Raw genomic sequence first — 22,297 nt, 5'->3', positions numbered from 1 at the left:
TCAGTCGTGTCCGACTCTTTGTGACCCCGATGGACTGCAGCCTACCAGGCTCCTCCATCCATGGGATTTTCCAGGCAAGAGTACTGGAGTGGGGTGCCATTGCCTTCTCCGAGCAGCTGTCTTAGTAATCCTGAATACAGACATATTTTAAATGCTTGTTTTCATAGGACTTCTTGGGCCTACTTTGTATGCTGAAGTTGGAGACATCATGAAAGTTCACTTTAAGAATAAAGCACACAAGCCCTTAAGCATCCATCCTCAAGGAATTAAGTACAGTAAATTCTCAGAAGGTAAGAGGAATTTAACATCAAATCCCTCTGACATGGGAAAATGTACAGCTCTTTTACCACCAGTGTCAAACATTTTGAACCATATTGTTAACTAAGTTAAGAGAAATCTCCTTTCCTTTAACTGGTAATAATAAAAATTGTGCCTTTGTAGATTTCTGAGGAGAAAGTGAAAAACTTCTGGGGTCATGTAGACCTCAGTTTTTTTGCTATGTTCTTATTTTTGAATAGTTGGATGGGCAGGTTATCTAATCTTTATGAACTCCAATATGTTCCTCTGCAAAATGAGAATAATAATATTGCAAGATGGGTTAAGGCAGGGGTTCAAAAACTTTTTTGTGAAGAGCCAGTAAATACTTTGGGCTTTGAGAGTCATAGAATCTATGTTGCAACTACTCAACTCTACCATTTAGCATAAAAGCGGCCACAGACAATATGTAAATGGATGCACATGGCTGTGTCCTAATAAACTTTTATTTACAAAAAATAGGCAGCTGGCTGGATTTGGTCCATGAGCCATAGTTTGAAACAGTGACATAGGGCTAGTCTGACACAGGGCTACCCTGGCACATAGGTAGCATTAATAAGTGATATTCGGTGGTGATGATGGTAATAGATGTAGTATTGAAATTTTGGACATACTGAAGTGGTTAAGAACATAAACTTTAAACGCATACTTAGGTTCAAATTCCCGCTTTACAATTTCCGATTCTATGAGTATAGCATCTCTGAGCTTCAGTTTTCTCATCTCTAAAATGGGAATGGTTATACTTATTCCATAAGATACCTTTGAGGAACAAATGAGATCATTTAGGTAATATACTAAATATGGTCCCCTGGAACCTGGCAAGTCCCTGGTAAATGATGACAGTGATGGTGAAGATCATGGATATGGTGGAAATTAAAGGGGCCACATCAGCTACAGAATGGTAAGTACCTATTGCTGATATTGTTCTGATTATTTCCGTTACGTTGATGTTCAGACCACAATAAGCAGAGTAGAGTTCTGTTAGGGACTAATGTAAAATTATCCACACTACAATAGATGTTGGTATAACACCATTTAAAAATAAATTTTAACTTTCCATGATTCACAAATCTTTTCCCCATGTATGCCAGCCTTTACGCCTTTGAAGAGAAGAACTAAGCAGGAGAGCGGTTTACAATGTAGGTCTGGAGCTAGACACCCTGTACATTCTGGCTCAGACATTTATTAGCTGTGTGACTTTTGGCAAGTAACTACCTCTTTGTGCCTCGTCTTTCTCATCTGTAAAATGGAGATTGTAATCGTATCTATCTCATATATGTTTGTGGTCAAGAAATATCAGAACAATGCCTTGCATATTCTCCAGGCAAGAATTCTGGGGTGGATTGTCATGCGCTCCTCCAGGGGACCTTCCCCACCCAGGGACTGGACATTGGCAGGCAGGTTCTTTACCACTGGTGTCACCTGGGAAGGTGAAAGAAAGTGAAGTTGCTCAGTCATGTCCAGCTCTTTAAGAACTAATGGACTGTAGGTTGCCAGGCTCCTCCTTTATGGGATTTTCCAGGCAAGAATACTGGAGTGCGTTGCCATTTCCTTCTCCAGGCCACCTGGGAAGCCCTGTATATAAAATCAGCACTTGATAAACATTAACAAATAATAAGCAGTTGATAATTTTATGATGATAGAAGTAATTCAATTAAAATATCTTTAAATTATAATGTTATAATGTCAATTTTATCTCAATTAAAAATGTTATTTGAAATATGTTCAAATAACTTAATATTTACCTGACAGTATACGATTAGAGGGCTTCCCTGGTGGCTCAGAGGGTAAAAAATCTGCCCACAATGCTGGGGACCTGGTTTGATCCCTGGGTCAGAAAGATCCCCTGGAGAAGGGATAGGCTACCAACTCCAGTATTCTTGGGCTTCCCTGGTGACTCAGATGACAAAGAATCTGCCTGCAATGTGGGAGACCTGGGTTCAATCCCTGGGTTGGGAAGATCCCCTGGAAGAGGGCATGGAAACTCACTCCAGTATTCTTGCCTGGATAATCTCCATGGACAGAGGAGCCTGGCAGGCTACAGTCTGTGGGGTCACAAAGAGTCAGACAGGACTGAGTGACTAAGCACACAACACATATGGATTAGAAAGTGACTTTTTATTTATTATTTCCTATGTAAATTCCTATCAAACTCATCCTGATAATGTCAATGAACTAACCTCCCCAGGACCATTGGCATTATCACTTCATCTTTGGCTTGAGGAAAAACAATGAAGCATTAACTGAAATTTCAGGCATCTTAGCCACTTTGCAAAATTCTGGGTGAGGTAGCACGTAATGGCATAATGACATAGTGAAGAAGAATTTCACCTACTTATAAGTATTCCAGATGACTGCATCAGGAATACGGCAATCCATGCACAAGGGGAGAACACTCAAAACGTTCCAGGCAGGTTCTATTTCAGATGTGGGAGGAGTTAAGTGTTACAGACTTTGTACTCCACCTAAGCTGTTTACACAGAGAATGAACCTTGCAACATTATGCTCTTTCTTTACTATTTATTTGTCCCTGCACTCCCCTCCTGCCAGAATAATTAATGAGCAGTTGTTTTAAAATGTTCCCACCACTTCCATTGGTCACTTGGTTATTGCCCCTGGTTTCATGAATCTGATAAAGGTAAACACAGATTAATGGGCAAAGTCCAATTTTATCTTGGAAATGAGATACAAATCTAGTAAACAGACTAAAAAGATTGGTCTGTCCTTTGTGGTAAAAAATAAAAAGGCAAGCCTTCTGTTCATTTTATTGTGTCCTCTGTTAGAATAAAACCTCTCCTTTTTCATGTCTGACACTTACCCTACCTCTTATAGCCTCCTTCTATGGTTTGTACTATTTTCTCAGGAGTGGAAATAAATTAACCATACGCTGAGTCAACTACAAGAGAATCCAGATTCCCTTATCTCAGAGGTAGATACTTGAGAGATGAATGGTGGGAGGTTGAAACAATATAAATGGCTTAAGAGAAGACTAAAACAGTCTTTGTGGTTGCTTGGGCTAACCAGTGAATGATCCAACCTAGACAGCAATCTTCTTTATCTGGAAATTAATCCTTGAGCCCCACCAAAGATTTGGAGACCTACTGACATTAGCTAGAAGAAAAAGAGCCGTGGAAAGAATGCTGGCTTTAGAGCCAGAATGACCCCTGGATTTGAACCCTAAATTTGACTAGGCAATTGCCTTTATCGCTAAGCCTCAGTTTCATTTCTATAAAAGGAGGTAGCAATTCCTCCCAACTAAAGTTATTGCAAGGATTAGTCGCAGTATATGTCAAGTTTTTGGCACATAGTACTCATCATTTTATTTCTACACAAATGAAATAAAATTCTACGATAGAATTCAGATGACAGAAGGAACTAAAATTGCACAGAAAACTTCAGCTATCCAGAGTACATAAGGCATGAATTGTTTTGAGTAATAACATTTTCTGGATAGTTTGAGGTTTACTTTAAGTGTTAAGATACTTTTTAAAATTTGGGAGAACGGAATTGAAACATGTATAATATCATATATGAAATGGCTGAATTGCCAGTCCAGGTTCGATGCATGATACTGGATGCTTGGGGCTCGTGCACTGGGACGACTCAGAGGGATGGTATAGGGAGGGAGGAGGGAGGGAGCTGAAGGATGGGGAACACGTGTATACCTGTGGCAGATTCATGTTGATGTATGGCAAAACCAATACAATATTGTAAAATAAAAAAATAAAATAAATAAAATCACTTTGGATAGAACTCTTTCTAAATGTTATACTTTCCCAGACTTTTTTAAAACAGAAGATGAGGAGTAGAATTCTAATCCCTCCCTAAACCATTACTTCCAATCTACTATGAGATTTTACAAATATTCACAAATTTTAGAATAGTGTGTAGTCTAAGAGTAAACAGACTCGAAATGAAGACCTACGTTGTCTATGGTGAGTGAAAGTCGCTCAATTGTATCTGACTCTTTGCCACCCCATGGACTACACAGTCCATGGAATTCTCCAGGCCAGAATACTGGAGTGGGTAGCCGTTCCCTTCTCCAGGGGATCTTCCCAACCCAGGGATTGAACCCAGGTCTCCCGCATTGTAGGTGGGTTCTTTACCAGCTGAGCCACAAGGGAAGCGCATTATCTATGGTATTGTCACAGATAAAGACCCTGAGCTTTCATTCATGGATTTTGTTACATTTATTTTGGTTGTCCAGGAACTTTGTTGCTTTTTTAAATTCTAGACTATGCTTTAGTTAGGAGATGACTGGAAATATGAGTCCAGGCCAGGAAAGATGTTACTGTATTTAGTGTGGAAGTCTCATGATGGCCTTTCCTCCAAAAACTGATGGCATGTGACATAAACGCCAAGTTGCAGCATGGTGTTTTCAACTTACTTCCAGTTGCATGCCCTCCCCAGGTGTACAACGTTACATAGGGCAAGGATGGGCAGCTCTTTTGACAGGATAAATTGTGATTTATAAAAATACTTACAAGAAAATTTCTTTTAAAAATGTATTTGATAGGAATATGTTTTTAAACCAGTAAAGAAAATATTAATATCTGCAACTATACCTGATTTTAAACTTTTTATCACTAAAAGAATTTCAATCTGAGGCTAAAATATCAGAAATTCTGTAGCTAGTATGTGCTGAACTGTTTGATCACAGTGCTACACCCTTGAGCAAATTTTGTTGTCCAGTAAGATTTCTGAAGCTGTTTTGGACAGTTCCCTTTAACAGTTTGTTTCTGAGGGAATATTAATATTATTCTTTGACTTATATTCTCACAATTTAAATGTGTGAGTTGCACTGTGAATACTACACAACAAAATGAGTTCTATAATGTTCAGCTATCTGTTGGTAAGCTAATTCCTCAAATAATACATAAACAAGTAAGTAACTTTTCCACCAGAGATTGTTCTTTGCATCTAAGTGTTGCCAAATTCTCTATGTGAAAACTTAGTCCTCTCAAATTTTTCAAAACATTCCAATGCTTGACATAATGCAGTCAATTACATTTTTCACTTTGCTCTGGATATTTTGGCCTCCTGCAGATGCTTCTTTGAGTATATAGGAAATATCTGAAACAAATTGTAAGGGCTAATATATTGATAATAATTCTTGTAAGTCTAAAAAATGTGACAAGCATGCAAGTCTTTCTCCTTCAAAAGACTTGCAGGCCCTGTGCAATGAAATCAGGCTCTTTACAAAACATCAGCACTCTAATTTGCTCCGTGCCTAAATTATAGTCTCTAAAAGAATGTTCTGAATATTTAAGTGCACACCAGACAGTTCACTGAGTTTATTAAATGGAGAGGGAAAGCTCCCTAGTGGGTGACCAAAGTGGCCCTTTATGTAACTTCACTTTTCCAAAGCTTGTACACACTGTTTTACATTTGGAAAAAAAAAATCCTGAGAGTCTCTTGGCAAATAATTAGTTCATCATGACAAGTGTAATCACAAAGCTGACTATAGACGGAGCAGGAAATGAACAGAATTGAGAAAACTATAAAATAAAAGGTCACCCTTGTGTAAAGAATTTATTCTAGCAGGAAGCTGAACAAGGACTTTTTGTCCTCTAGCCTAATAGTCTTTGCTGGATAGTTCTCCTCCTTTTGGTTAAGAGTTTTAAACTTTTATTTTGATTACAAAGTCAAAGTCAGATTTGCCAAAAATATATTTCATAAATGCTTCCTTTATATAGACATTTCTATTTCATATGTCATGTTATATACCTTACAAAAATCAAAGATACAACTTGCTTGTTTTATTCTAGATGAAAAGTAAAATAAAATACTTTAAAGTGAAAAGAATTAAAGCAGTGAAAAATTATCCCCAAACTATCACATTAGTAATCCTCACTCAGTTTAATTACAGGATCTATTCCTATATACAGATTTGTTTCAAGATGCCCATATTTCACCTTGTAATCATTCATTCAGTTACTTGAAATTTATCCTGTGTTTAACTAACAAGTGAATCTGAAATTTTCGGTAATTTACTCTGGTCAACAAAGCAGACATTAAAAACCACCATGTGTTCAAATAAACTTAGATATGAAACCCTGACCATTTTAAATTAAGTTTGATATTGTTGGATAATCAGTTACACTGCTATATCTAGCATGTGTTGGAACCTCTTCAGTGATTCTTAGATAATTTTATGATTGGTCTCATTAGGGATGAACTTATCTGATCATGGTGTTCTGATCATGGCTTCTCCATTGAAGTGGCCCTAGAAGAAACCTAGAAATGAAATCCAACACAATCAGGGCACTTGCTTGTAGTCTGCTATTAACTAGGCTGTGAGCTCCTTAGGGTTCCAAGCTATCTTCTTCATATTTGTGCCCTGGCACCTAACCCAGAGCCTGGGACATAGATGTTTATGATAACAATAATCACTGAACTAAACTGAGAAACTGAGGACCAGGTTAGAAAGTAAAGACTACATGTTATTTTCTGCTTGCTCTGAAACTTACTAAATTTGCTGATCAATATATTAAGAGACTTTAAGAACACAAGATAAATTGTATCAGAACTACGAAGTTCATTTCTTCAAAAATGGAAGAGGCAATGTCAGTTTAAAAAATGCCTAGGAGTGGGATGCGGAGAAGGCAATGACACCCCACTCCAGAACTCTTGCCTGGAAAATCCCATGGATGGAGGAGTCTGGAAGACTGCAGTCCATGCGGTCGCTGAGGGTCGGACACGACTGAGCGACTTCACTTTCACTTTTCACGTTCATGCAGTGGAGACGGAAATGGCAACCCACTCCAGTGTTCTTGCCTGGAGGATCCCAGCGACGGGGGAGCCTGGTGGGCTGCCGTCTGTGGGGTCGCACAGAGTCGGACACGACTAAAGTGACTTAGCAGCAGCAGCAGGAGTGGGATGGGAGGCTCAAGAGGGAGAGAATATATGTATAATTATGACTGATTCACGTACAGCAGCACCCAACACAATATTGTAAAGCAGTTATCCTCCAATTTAAAAAAAAATAGCTGAGAAAGGACATAACCAAAATTCGAAAATATTAGCACAGGTTGCCATAACACTGATTAAGTGCCAGATATTTTGCATGTATTTTTCAGTCCTCAGAACCCATCAACAAAGAACTATTATTGCTACAAAATGATTACAGTATGTTAAGTTATGAATGAGAAAACTAAGGCTGCAATTTCTCCAAATTCAGACAGCAAGTGGTGCAACCAAGATATTTCAAGTCTAGCTCCTAAACTATTGTATTTTCTCCCATAACCTAGCAGGGAGATGATACCATTAATCATAGAATTTCACAAGTATTTTAATTATAGTATCATCATAATTTTAATTAAGTATTTGTGAAATTATATGATATATACCAGAGATCATGGAATGAATAAGCTGAAATATAGGTTGATATCTGAAGTTTGAAATATGTTTATCCAGAGAAAGAAAGGAAAAACTTCAAAAGTTCTCTCTCACCCTACAAACAATATCACATTTTATCCTTTCGAGAGCTTATGAATGCCATTTTCCACTAGAGAAATTCATACAGTAGAATCACAGTTGGAACAGTGGAAGCATTATGTCCAGAAACTTCATTTTTTCACTTCATGAGGTCACAAAGCATGGAGCATTGAATAAGGGTCATCATGCTTGATTCAACATAGCGTCAGTCAACAACTTGCCATGCAAATTCCGGTCAATAGACAAAGTTTGACCTGAGATGGCAAATCTCCTTATCAGTCCTGGTTGTGCTCTGTTACCAAAGCTGTTTTGCAACTTTCCAGAGGTAGTTCATTGTGTTCATTAGCAGAGACTCTTCCCCATAAAGTCTTTTTTTCTTTTGGCTTTAGGCTGGAATAATATGATTACTCACAGGAAGCTATTTCAGCTTTTAACATTTCTCAACTCTTGATAATTTTAACACTCACATCCTTTTTATCAACAGAATGAAAGTTCAACCTATTAAATATTGGTTATCAGTGTCAAAAGGATATCCTTTGTGGGGAGCGGGGGCAAAAGATACAAGAGTCCTATGTTAAGCTTTTCACTAGCACAAGGGTCACAAACATAGATGCCAACAGCAGCAAGGAAGGAAATTCAATGAAAAACTGAGTCCAGTAGAGACTGGTGATCAGATAGCCAGTGTCCAACTGCAGGGGGCAGCCAGGACTCAGATCCAGCCAAATTCTATGCAGAAATTTGTCCCACTGTCACCTTGATCTCTAGGTTTTATTTGTTGTTATCCCTTCTCCAGGGATCTTCCCAACCCAGGGATAAAACTCAGGTCTCCCACATTGCAGGTGGATTCTTTACCAGCTGAGCCACCAGGGAAGCCCAAGAATACTGGAGTGGGTATCCTATCCCTTCTCCAGTGGATCTTTCTGACTCATGAATCAAACTGGGGTCATCTGCATTGCAGGTGGATTCTTTACCAGCTGAGCTACCAGGAAGTCTCCATTCTTTAACAGAAACAAGCAATCCAGATTCTTACCTAATATCTCCATATAGTTAAAGTAGATATCTGATTTGTTTTAACTCTATGGAATTTTAACAGATGTACACATGAGCTTAGACTTGATGATCTTGCTTCTAGCCCATAGGAACCTTAAATCTTAAGAGTTCAATACATTCATTGAGCACCTTCTCCATGCCAGGTACTATAAAAGCATCAGAGATACTAAAAGAAGTATAATCCAGCCCCTGTTTTGAATTGTTCATATTCTAGTGATAGAAATGTGCATGGTACAGTTAATTATTATCTCTTAGGAAAAAAGAAATTAATCATATAATTATACATATATTTAATTATAAATTGTGATGAGTGCTATAAAAGAGAAAAAGACACAGTACAATCAGAAATCAAGGAAGAAGCAAGCTTACATTTAAGTTGACATCTGAAGGATAAGCACACATTTATTCAAAGAAAGAAAGGGAGGAAGAACATTCTAGGCAAAGGGAATAATATCTGCAAAGATTCTGAGCTAGGACATGATTTGGCATGTCTGGGAAACTAAGAGACGGTCTGAGTGTGACTGATACACAGTAAGCAAGGAGCAAAGTCACACACGTTGAGCATGGAGAGAAAAGAGGGCTAGATGATAAATGGACCTGCGGTTGCTGTTAGGGATTTTGATAAATAAGAGGTCATTGTCAGGATTTTAAGCAGGAACATGGCAAAGTAAGATCTGTGGTTTTAAGGGATCCTTCTGTGTACAGGCTGGGAAACAGATTGTGGGATTCCTCTTATGCCAGAATCCCAGTGACCAGTTAACAGGCTAATTCTCAAGTCTAGACTTGTCCTACAGTTATGGCTGTAGAGAGACACAGAGAAAGTGCAAACTTGGAGTGTATTTTAGAGGTAGTACATTGCTGTGGATTATAAAATATGCACAACATAGAGGTATAAACGGAGATGTTACTGGATAGGCGGACTGGGTAAACTCATGAATGATTTCAGCTGCCTTAGCAACACACTTAGTCTTTATCTTCTGGGTAAGACAAAACCCTTTACAGTTTGATGGACTGAGTTGACACAATTGGATTTGTGTTGAGCTTATAGTAACTGATTCAGTTTCCTGTCTTCAAAAGACTTTATGGTCCATCCACAACTAGTCTTTTTCTCCCCTCTATGACATAAGCTTAATCACCAACAATAACTGGCAGCTTCTGAGGGTATTAAAGTACATCTTTATTTCTTATCTCTAAGGCAAATGAAATCATGACTATGATATTATTTCATTTGGTTGCACTATCTTTCATACATTGAATGGTGTCCTGTGGACAGTGGGTCAGTAAATCTAGATATAACTACTCAACTCTTCTATCTTATGATTTCCATGCTTAGAAGCTCACGTGGTACAGCAGTACATGCTCCTGCAGCAGCTGAATGTCCCACTGCTGATGAGCGCAGATGCTGTTTCCCACACCCATCTGGTGAGCCCAAATATATGCTGATTCCATGCAAATTCACATGAGGAAAGCAAAACATAGAGACAGAAAGCAAATCAGCAGTTGCCTGTGTCCAGAGAGTAGGGGAAGGTATTGACTACAAATGGTACATGGAAACTTTTTGGAGTGATGGAATTGTTCTGGACCTCCATAGTGATGGTAGCTATAGAACTATACATATTTATCCAAATTTAGCAAATATTGTACTTAAAATTGGTGAATTGCATTGTTTGTAATTTATACCTCGGTAAAGATGAGGAAAGAGTGAGGGAGAGAGAGAAGGGGGGAGGAATAAAGAAGAGAAGAAAAGGAACAGGAAAGGGGGAGGGGAAGAAAAGAAATTAACCATTTGTTTTCCCAAAGTACAGCCATTTTCAGTTAGAGTAGTTTCCACTGGCCTTTTGCTCCATCATGTTAAACATTTTAGCCCTTTTCTCTGATCCTTAATTTCTTCTCACATTTACACTCTAATGGTCTTACCTTCCACCTCAAGGAATTTATTGACTGTTGTACTAAACAAAGATAACTGAATCCCAAAGAGAAATTCTGGTACCAGTCGATGATGTGAAACTGTCACCTAATTAAATGAGGAATTCCTCGGAAGAAACTGCTCTTCCCTCTTGTTGTCTGACATCCACCTCTGCCCTTCCTGTTCTCACTTGCTCCATCTCTAGCCACATCTTCCTTTTGTTGCTGAAAACACCACCCAACCTCTGCTCTGCTTTTACTCTTGAGCATCACAGTTCCCTTTCTTCAATAAGGAAGACCATTTCTACATCCTCCCCCATCTCCCACCAGTATGGAACGTTGAATACACATGAAAGTCTTACTGGTGGGCCTTCTAGGTACACAAAGGACTGAAGTAAAGCATGTAAGCTTCAGAGGATAGATACATTTCATAATCACAAGAACAACTCGACTGCTAGACTCTGAGACTCTGGGGAAAGAATTGGGATAATCAGATGGTAGAGATGTGATAAAAGGGCTCAGAGTGGCATTAGTCGGAAAGAAGACATGAAACACAGAGTGAAACAGTGTATAAGTAGATGTGAGTGTACTTACAACCCATGCTAACAAGAGACTGAATATATCTTACTTAAGGACTGGGAGAAAATATTTGCAAAAATATCTGCAATCTCCAAAATGTATAGACAGCTCATACAACTCAATGACAAAAAAAAAAAAAAAGAAAGTCAAAAAATGGGCAGACCTAAATAGACATTTTTCTAAAGAAAATGTACAAGTGGCCAATAGGCACATGAAAAGGTGCTCAACATCACTAATTATCAGAGAAATGCAAATCAAAACTACAATGAGCTATCACCTCACCCAGGTCAAAGTGGCCATTATCAAAAAGTTTACAACTAACAAATGCTAGAGAGGGTTTAGAGAAAAGGGAACCCACCTACACTGTTGGTGGCAGTGTAGACTGGTGCAGCCACTATGAAACACAGCACAGAGGTTCCTCAAAAAACTAAAAATAGAGTTGCCGTATGATACAGCAATCCTACTTTGGACATATATCCAGATAAAACTCTAATTTGAAAAGATACATGTACCCTAATATTCATAGAGGTACTATTTGCAATACCCAAGCCATGGAAGCAATCTAAATGTCCACTGACAGAACGGATAAAGATGAGGTATATATACATCTATCTACCTATACATACATACAATAGAATACTGCCCAGCCATAAAACAGAACGAAAGAAGGTCCTCAGCAGAAACATGGATGAACCTAGAGATTATCATACCAAGTGAAGTAAGTCAAACAGAGAAAGACAAATATGATATTACTTGTATGTGAAAATCTGAAATATGATGCAAATGAACATTTTTACAAAATAGACTCACAGACAGGAAACAAGCTTATGGTAACCAAAGGGGAAAGAGAGTGGGAGAACAATAAATTAGGAGTTTGGGGTTAGCAGATGCAAACTACTATATATAAAATGAATATGACAACAAGGTCCTACTGTATAGCACAGATAACTATTTTCAATATCCTTAATAAACTATAATGGGAACTAATATTTAAAAAGACATACATATGTAACAGAATCATTTTTCTATTCACCAGAAACTAACATAGCATTATAAATCAACTATACTTCAATAAAAAATTTAAGAATTTTAAAAATATTGGCTGTCTTGTCTAGCATCATAGAGAAGATACAGCCCATCTTCATATTCTGTGATGATTTCCTGATCAAAGGTTACTTACTTCTTTGATTAAATTTAAATAACGATGATTTAGACACACTGAAAAATTAACTTGCTAACCTTTAAATAATGTACAAGTAAAATTTCTTGTTCACTTCAGATCACCATAGACTCAGAGTTTTTACAATTACACAGACATATAAGTGGATCTAAGTGAATCTTTCCACATAATGAAGGTTTACTATAGAAAGGCACAAACATCTTCATTGAAAGCTTATGTTCCTGCAGATTTGAGAGTAGTGAAAACATCTCAGAAACTCTTCAGATGTTCTCATGGCTTTTACTTCTCCAGGTGCGTCTTACTCTGACCACACACTGCCCGTGGAGAAGAAGGATGATGCTGTAGCTCCAGGCCAAGAATATACCTATGAGTGGAGTATCAGTGAGGACAGCGGGCCCACCCACGATGACCCTCCATGCCTCACACACATCTATTACTCCTATGTAAATCTGGTAGAGGACTTCAACTCTGGACTGATTGGACCTCTGCTTATTTGTAAGAAAGGTAAAAAAAAATTCAATGACAACAAAGATGTTGGACTGGTAAGGAGCACTGTCATGAAATGAGGTTGGAAAGTGCCTTGGGATCTTTTCATAAATTAAGAGAAGGGTGCAGAAGCCAGATCATTGTTTGACTTTGGTATTGGAAGGGTGGGATCTTCTCTTTCTTCAGTCCTTCCTTCATCTTGGTCCTGGGAGTCTCTCCCAGGTACATCTTTGTCTGAGAGTATGTTCTGCTGCCATGCCCATACGATCTGTAACATCTACCTCAAGGCCAACTCTTTCCAAAAGTATACAGCAGCCTATATACTCTGCTGAGAGTCCTTGGAAAGAATTTCAATTAATATACCTGAGGTTTGGGTTGGTAATTTGGTCTATAAATACATAAAACTCTAAGTTTCTTTCTTGTAAACAAGCTGAACACTTTGGGTGGGTAGATTTCGAACACACTCAATTGACTTTATGAGAAATTCATTGGTTGGGCTTCTTAAGGAGTAAGCTTGGATTATTTTACCCCAAAGAATTTATCCCATCCCATTTTATTTTATTAAAATAAACAACCGCAACAAATTTCACTGTGGAAAACAATATGATGGATTCACCATCTGTCTATCCATATACACATACCAAACCTATACAACATTCCTAATTCATTTATTCAGTACACAAATATATATTTTCATTGCCTGGTATACAGAAGATACTGTGATGACACTGAAAAAGATTTTAAACTTATAAAAGTCTCTTATTTCATTTTATTATCAGCTGCATTTTTTTCCCCTCATGAGAATAGATTAATCTTGACCCTCTCAACCAATTCTCTATGTCTCATTACAGATACTAGCAAGATGGCTCTATTAAACTTAGAGTGTGATGCTTTTACCAGATGAGCTATGGGACCTATATATTGATTTATTGACACTGGAAGAAATGGCTACTTTACTAAAGTCTTGACAGTCATCAAATGTTTTCTCTCTGTGTCAGATCAAATTGACCTTTAAAGTCCCATTCCTCAAGGCTATCAGATGTCAGAGGAAACAGGTGGTACCAGGATTTTAATAAGTGTCCAATCATTATTACTTGATAGATGCTATTTTTTATAAGAATGTCTCACAGTAGACATCAGTATGATTGGCTGCTTATCTAAAACACTGCCATCTAGGAATAGCTAGAGTCTTCTAACTTGGATGTTATTAAAACTATATCTTTTTTCACAGGTGCCCTAACCGAGGATGGAATTCAGAAAATGTTTGACAAGCAACATGTACTGATGTTTGCTGTGTTTGATGAAAGTAAAAGCTGGAACCAGACATCATCCTTAATGTACACAGTCAATGGCTATGTGAATGGGACGATACCAGGTAATACACAGGCTGTGTTGAAAGACTAGTTGAAGCATTGGTCCCATTGTTTCGCTAAGGCCCTAGGGAAGTTGACTATACTATTTTTTTTAACTTCCGATCTGAAAGGTCATGTAATCTAGTTTAGTAGTTCTCAAGATTTTATCATCCTATATAAAAAAAAAAAAAAGCAAACAAAAAAACTAGCAAGTACAACAGACAAATTAGAAGCTAAGAGAAGCATGTGATCTTACTAGATATCATGCTCTGAGCCCGTTTCACCTGCATTTCCAAGAAGACCTCCAGGATATCACCTTGGTCTTCTTCAGTGAATTGTGTGGCTCCTGCTGCACGGTGACCATACCTTCCTCCAGAGAGGAAGCCTTAGAGGACAGAATTCAAGGTCAGTCCCCAGCAGGAAAAGTCATGCAATGAAGACACAGTGAAGATGACTAGGAGACTAGGAGGAAGATCCAGCATATGAACATACTACCAGCATTGCGAAAGACGATGAATGAGTAATATTCAGTGACATAGGGGATAGTTTTCTCTTCATTTGCATGTAGACTCTTATGAAAAAGCAAAATTATAACTATTGTTAAGAGAAAAAAAATGACCCTCATCTAAACCACCTCTGCTTCTCTCTGATAGAAATGACCTAGAATCAAAGATCCTGTGGAGGAAAAATGGGAGAAGTGAACATATTACTTTATTAAATAAACTATGTTTCAAAGCACTAAGCTTCTCAGAAGCTACTCTCTATATCTGAAAATCACAAATGGCTTCTCTTACTAAAACTAAAACTTGTCAAGAGTTGAGGTCTGGATATCGCTTTTAAATTGTGTTCCATTTCATTTGATTCCATCTTCCCAGTCAGATCTTTATACTCAGGTGACCCTGGGTTTTGATTCAGAGTTTAAACTTAGTTAACTGAGCACGTCTGACCTCACACCTTGCTCACTTCTCTACCTTAGTGTGGTTTTTTTTGGCAGTTAACTGTCTCAATGTACTTTCTTACAAAAATGGGTTAATCATCTATCCCGGTGCAGAGGGTACTCAAGAATGTTTTTTTGCAGATAACATAGCATGTTTAGTACTATGGGCCTTAAGGGGAGTGGTAAAAAGAGAAACTGTATCTGTGTCCTGGAAGAGTAAATTGTCTGTGCAAATGCAGAGAAGCCAAAGTAACCCATATGAAAAAAATAGCAATTAATAACTCTATGTGGGCATAGAACTTAAGAACTTATAGTTGAAAAAGACAGAGTAGTTGGGGTTAAGAAGGGCAACATAGGGAAATGTCATTAGTAGAGACAGAAAAGTTAATGCTTGTTAAACTGCCTTATGGAGCAGTATAAATTGAAAAACGATGATAAATGCCAGCACAGATGTATAAAAGGCTCAAACCAATATGAGCATTGATTTCAGACAGATAAATTCCTCCACCAAAGCCTCCTACCTTCCAGCTTCTTGTTCTCACCCATGATACCAGGAAATGGTCTTGTTACAATGGTCTAAAACAGACAAGCCCTCAGCCCCTCTTTGTGTAAGGGACTGAATCATGGCCCCACAATCTAATATCAAGTGATTATAGGCCTGAAATTTAAAACCCAAGCCAAGGACAGAAGCCAAGGTTGGAATCTCCTGTAGAGCAAATTAGCATTTTCACAGTCACTGTAGGAGCAAAGAAGGAACCAAACAGCTTTTGTACTCAGTTCTCATTACTCCATCCATGAAACGCTCCCAACAACCCAGTATAATGAGGATTTACCCACTGCATATTAAGGAGATCCTATAACCCACAGAGTAACTCATTGCCTTGTCATTAAAATAATCAATCAGTGGGTAAAGAAACAGTGCATGCTTGCTAAGTCACTTCAGTCGTGTCTGACTCTTTGTGACCCCATGGACTGTAGCCCACCAGGCTCCTCTGTCCATGGGATTTTCCAGGCAAGAATACTGGAATGGGTTGCTGTGCCCTGCTCCAGGGGATCTTCCCAACCCAAGGATCAAACTTCCATCCCTTACGTCTTCTGCATTGGCAGGCAGGTTCTTTACTACTACTAAGCACCAACTTGGAAGCCCAAAGAAACAGTATAAACTCCTTAAAGTATCTTCACTTAAACTTGACCCCTTAACTCAGCCCTATTGGAGGTTTGGCCCTTAAACTCAGCCCTATTGGAGGCTCTGGCAACTCCAGCTGAGCCCAGGTTGGTTGTAGAGTGACCAACTACTCAGGCTTGCCCAGGACTTTCTCAATTCTAAAATTGAAAGTTCTGTATTCGGGGAATCCCTCTGTCCTTGGTAAACCTGAAGTGTTGGTCACCTACTTGCCTCTCTCTTTGGATCTTAGCAGTCCCTGTGTTTCTGAGCTAACATCCTCCATCTCTGGGCTCTTAGTACCACTTATTGCAGTGAGTTGGTACTGCTTGTTTGCTCATGACTCAGATGTCTGCTTTTCTAGGGAAGGTACCGTAGTGGGAGTGTTTATACCCCCAGAATCTTGCATAAGGCCTGATGCAAAGCAGATGCAAAACGTATCTGGTGAGTGAATTCTTTTATCACAGACTGCTGATGACCTGTATTGGCCCCCATCTCTCCCTCAGATATAACAGTCTGTGCCCATGACCACGTCAGTTGGCATCTGATTGGAATGAGCTCTGGGCCAGAACTGTTCTCCATCCATTTCAATGGTCAGGTCTTGGAGCAGAACCGTCGTAAGATCTCAGCCATCACTCTAGTCAGCGCCACGTCCACAACTGCAAACATGACCGTGAGCCCTGAGGGAAGGTGGACCATAGCTTCTCTCATCCCCAAACATTTTCAAGGCAAGAAATTCTTCCACAAGTCTTGCTTATGAATGCAGGATCCTTCTTTCTTCCTACCTAGGCACTAACTCTCTCATTCTTCTTTCTCCTTACAAGCTGCCCACGCTCCAGACATAACATTTCTTGGTCCTCAAAAACAAAATTTAGATACTTTGCTCTTAGACTTATAACTTGTTAGTTGGGGATGGAGGAAGTAGAAAAATTGACAAAGACTTTTTAAAATGATGCAAAAGCCAACAAGATCTCTACTTCCTTGAAAGGAGAAAAGAGGAAGGAAACAGAAACATATGTGCAGATATTCTTTCTTGGGGTATTCCAGTCAAACTTCTGTAAATTTATAGAAAGACCAAGTTATGGATAGTGAAAAAGTTTTAACATGAAAAGATTGTCTTTCATAACAAGATGAGCACAAAGCAGAATCTAACCAGCTGAAGATTTTAAAGGACATCAGTGAATTCTGGCGGGAAAAAAATCAACTTAGGTTGTTATATGCTATCAGGTAAACAAAATAATGCTCTATTGCACATTGTTGCTTTAAAACTGTTAGGAGGAAGGTTCCTGTACATAAAAGTAAATATCACTATAGGAAATCATTGTGTTACCAAAATAATGTGTATAAAAGCAAGACATACAAAAAAGAGACACTTCTGGGATCATTTCAGTTTTTGTTCAAACTGAGTGGTCAAAATTATATTTGAAGTAATGAATTGTCACAATATTCCTGGCAGATAGAGTCCCAAATAACAATGAAATAATAAAACTAACATTACTGAGTCTAGGTACTTTTGTCTTTTTATAATTTCATACAGTATATATTAGTATTAATATTATCTTAATTTTACAGATGATAGGAAAAGTGAGAAATTGATAAGATCTAAGTCATGAAGTTTTAAGATGTATGGCAAAACCAATACAATATTGTAAAGTAAAAATAATAATAATAATAAGAGTCTGGAAATTATACAAAATGTTTCTCCCTTGAGAAGTACAAAGAAAACCTTTCCAGTTTTTTCCCCCTAACTCATTCTCTCTCTTTCCTTTGCTTTTTATTCTTGCTTTCCTCACTGTACTAAAACAGTTTCAAACCAAAATGTTCAAAAGTTTTCTAAGTACTATATTCACTGTTATTATTGAAAACTTCCACAAATTTATTTAAAAGATTTGCATTTCTATCAGCCTTTATTTCTTCTCTCAAATTCTTCCATTTTCCTTATGTTCTAACTCAGCTGGGATGCAGGCTTTCATAGACATTAAAAACTGTGCAAAGAAAACCAGAAATCCTAGGAAACTAACTCGAGACCAGAGGCGGCACATTAAGAGGTGGGAATACTTCATCGCTGCAGAGGAAGTCATTTGGGACTATGCACCTATAATACCAGCAAGCATGGACAAGTGAGTTTGGAGGGGTTCTTACTACTGTGCAAATGTTCATGACATGGTCTATAGTGTCCTAGACTCATAGGGTCCTTGATCCATAGGGTGAAATGTCATGAGTTGACAGCTTTCAAGGAAATACGTGTATTGGATTTCATTTTCAAGTCAAACTGAAATTACTCCATACTCACCAAGAGAACTCAGCATGATAATAACTATAGTCATAGGAACAACAACAACAATAATAGCAGCTACCACTTGTTGAATGCTTCCTATTGTCAAGCAGTGTAGTAAACCTTTCTAAGAGCTTTAACTCCACAATTAGAAACAGCTCTTATTTATTTTAGAGATTAGGAAATGGGAGAGCTGGATTAAGAAAATTAGAAATTCAAATAGCTCTTAAACACTTGAAAAACACTCAAGCTCACTCAAGAGAGATATGCAAATTATTAATAAACTTCTGTGGAATACTGTCTTTCACCTAGCATCAGACTCACAAGTTCAGATGAAATAACCTAGTAGCAAGACTGTTGGAAACAAGCTCTATCATGTATTACCGGTGAAAGAGTGAACTGGAAAACCATTCTAGAAGATAATTTGGCAGTATGTATTAAAATTACAAATGCATATATCTTTTGACCCAGCAATCCCACTCTGGGAATTTACTATACAGATTCATATATTTGCTTACAGGTGAAATGAAGTATGTACAGGATGTTCACAGCTGCACTGTTAGTAGTAGCAAAGGCTTGGAAACAACCTATGAAAGTGAAAGTTGCTCAGTCGTGTCTGACTCTTTGTGACCCCTTGGACTGTAGCCCACCAAGATCCTCCTTCCATGGGATTTCCCAGGCAAGAATACTGGAGTGGGTTTCCATTTCCTCCTCCAGGGAATCTTCCAGACCCAGAGATTGAACCTGGGTCTCCTGCATTGCAGGCAGATTCTTTACCTTCTGAGCTACCAGGGAAGGCCTGAAACAGCCTATAATGTCCCTCAATAGGAATGTATGAGTGTATTCACACAATGGAATACTAGGTATCTGTTTTAAAAAGGATGCAAACATTCTCTCTCTACTAATACAAAAAGTTCTCCAAGAGATATTTTTAAATTAATAAGTCGAGGGAACAAGATGGTAGAAGAGCAGATTCCCCTACTTGTATCCCCCAACAAGGGGATACCACAGAAATACAAAGGAACATAAGAGACTACTACAAACAATATATGCCAACAAATGGGATAAGTAGCAGAAAGGGAAAACGGTCCTAGAAACATGCACTCTACCAAGACTGAATCAAAAAGAAACAGAAAACCTGAACAGATCAACAAGTAAGAAGATCGAATCAGTAATCAAAAACCTTGAAATAAAAGAAGCCCAGAGCCAGATGGCTTCACAAGTATATCATACATGAATCCTCAAACTCTTTCCAAATATTAAAGAGTAGGGAACATTTCCAAACTTATTTTACAAGGCCAGCATTACTCTTATACCAAAGCTAGATAACGACATTATAAGAAAAAAATTACAGGCCAATATCCTTGATGAACATAAATGCCAAGTTTTCAAAATATTAGTAAACTGAATTCAATACCACATTGAAATTATCATAAACTATGATCACACCTCCTGATTTCAAACTATATCACAAAGCTATAGTTATCAAACAGAAAAATAATGTCATAAAAACAGACACATGGACCAAATGAACAGAAGCAAGGACTCAAAATAAATATATGCATGTATAGTCAATTAATTTTTGACAAGGGCACTAAACATTCACAATGGGGAAAGGATAGTCTCTTCAATAAATGATGCTGGGAAAACTGGATATTCACATGCAAAAGAATAAAATTAGACCCTTAGCTTATTACATACAACATATACAAAAGCTAAGTAAAAATAAATTAAAAACTTAAATGTAATATCTGAAACCATAAAACTCCTGGAAGAAAACAAAACAAAGAAGCTCTTTGACAGTGGTCTCAGCAATGATGTTTTTGGCTACGACACCAGAAGCATAGGTAACAAAAACAAAAATAAACAAGTGGAGCTACATCAAACCGGAAAACTTCTGCAAAAGAAACAACAAAATGAAAAGGTAACCAACAGAATGGGAGAAAATCTCAGCAAACCATGTATCTGATAACAGGTTAATAGCCAAAATACTGGGTTGGCCAAAAAGTTTATTCAGGTTTTTCCACACTATAAAAGGAACTCATGTAATTCAATGGCAAAATAAACAAATGAAAATAGCCTGATTAAAAAATGGGCAAAGTACTTAAACTGACATTTTCCCTACAGAAAACATACAAATGGCCAATAGGTATATGAAAAGGTGTCCAGCATCACGAATCATCAGGGAAAAATCATATCCTTGATGAGACATCACCTCACATCTGTGAGGATGACTAGCACGCAAAAGAGGTAACAAGTGTTGATGAGGGTACAGAGAAAAGGGAATCCTTGTATACTGTTGATGAAAATATAAATTGGTGCAGCCTTTATGGAAAACAGGCTTCCCTGGTGGCTCAGACGGTAAAGAAACTGCCTGTAATGCAGGAGACCTAGGTCCAATCCCTGGGTCAAGAAGATCCCCTGGAGAAGGGAATGGCAACCCACTCCAGTATTCTTGCCTGGAGAATCCCCATGGACAGAAGAACCTGGAAGCCCATGGGGCTGTAAAGAGTCAGACACAACGGAGTGACTAACACTTTTACTTGTGGAAAATAGTAAGGAACTTCCTCAAAAAATTAAAAATAGAATTACCGTATGATCCTGCAATCTCACTTCTGGGTATATATCCAAAGGAAATGTAGTATATACTATCAAAGAGATGCCTGTACTCCCATGTCCACTGCAGTGCTAGTCATGGCAGCTTAAACGTGGAAACAACCTAAGTGCCTATCAGTGGAGATATATATGTGTATGTATGTTACAATTATATGTGTGATAATTGAATATTATTCAGCCTTAAAAAAGAAGGAAATCCTGCCATGTGCAATAATATGGATGAACCTACAGGATATTAGGCTAAGTGAAATATTCCAGACACAGAATGACGTATGCGGAATCTAAAGTTGAATTCATAGAAGCAGAGAGTATAGTGGTGGTTGCCAGGGGCTGAGAGGGGAGGGGGAATGGGAGAAGTTGATCAAAGCATACCAATTTTCAGTTTTAAAATGAATGAGCTCTGGAGACCTAATATAGAGCATAATATATTAACTACAGTCAGTAACACCATAGTTAATAACATTGTATAATATTCTTTAAATTTGTTAAGACAGTAGATCTTAAGTGTTATCAAAATTAAAAAAATAAGCAACTAGGTGAGGTCACAGAAGTGGTTATTAGCTTGATTGTGATAATCTTATATACTCATATACAAATCATTATGTTATAAATCTCAGATATATACATTTGTCAGTTATATTTCAATAAAGCTGGAAAATGCAACAAAAAATTCAAGGTATGGTACAGAATATGCAAATAGCTCCCTTTTGTTAGAGGCATGAGAGGATAAGAATAGTTATATCTGCAAGTCATATTTGCATAAAGATGCTCTGGAATTATCTACTTGAAATGAATGCAGATAAGTGTTTAGAAAATGCAGGAAGAGTTAGGGAAGTGGGGTTAAGAAAAAAAAAATCCAGATTGCTCTGTAGCAGCAATCAGTGCTTTTTATTGCATAGAATAAATCTATAAAATGGATAAACTCTATTATGGAACTCTGCCTTTACAAACAAAGGCAATAAAAAGGACCAAGGGGGAAAGTAGTTCATGTTACCTCCCCTAA

At 37.9% G+C, this 22,297-nt stretch overlaps 1 protein-coding gene across 1 annotated transcript in view; it reads left to right on the top strand.

Moving 5' to 3' along the window:
- The window catches only part of F5 (coagulation factor V), a 74,842-nt gene that overhangs the window by 13,480 nt on the left and 39,065 nt on the right, over positions 1-22,297 (top strand). Inside the window, exons 3-7 of the mRNA XM_052654050.1 lie at positions 168-290; positions 12,758-12,970; positions 14,184-14,327; positions 16,910-17,131; positions 18,358-18,523. Coding sequence (XP_052510010.1) covers positions 168-290; positions 12,758-12,970; positions 14,184-14,327; positions 16,910-17,131; positions 18,358-18,523 — 868 coding nt within the window. The remainder of the gene's footprint in view (positions 1-167; positions 291-12,757; positions 12,971-14,183; positions 14,328-16,909; positions 17,132-18,357; positions 18,524-22,297) is intronic.

This window comes from Budorcas taxicolor, chromosome 16 (genome assembly GCF_023091745.1).
Source record: "Budorcas taxicolor isolate Tak-1 chromosome 16, Takin1.1, whole genome shotgun sequence".
Classification (NCBI taxonomy): Eukaryota; Metazoa; Chordata; class Mammalia; order Artiodactyla; family Bovidae; genus Budorcas; species Budorcas taxicolor.
This window is presented reverse-complemented; position numbering and strand designations above follow the sequence as displayed.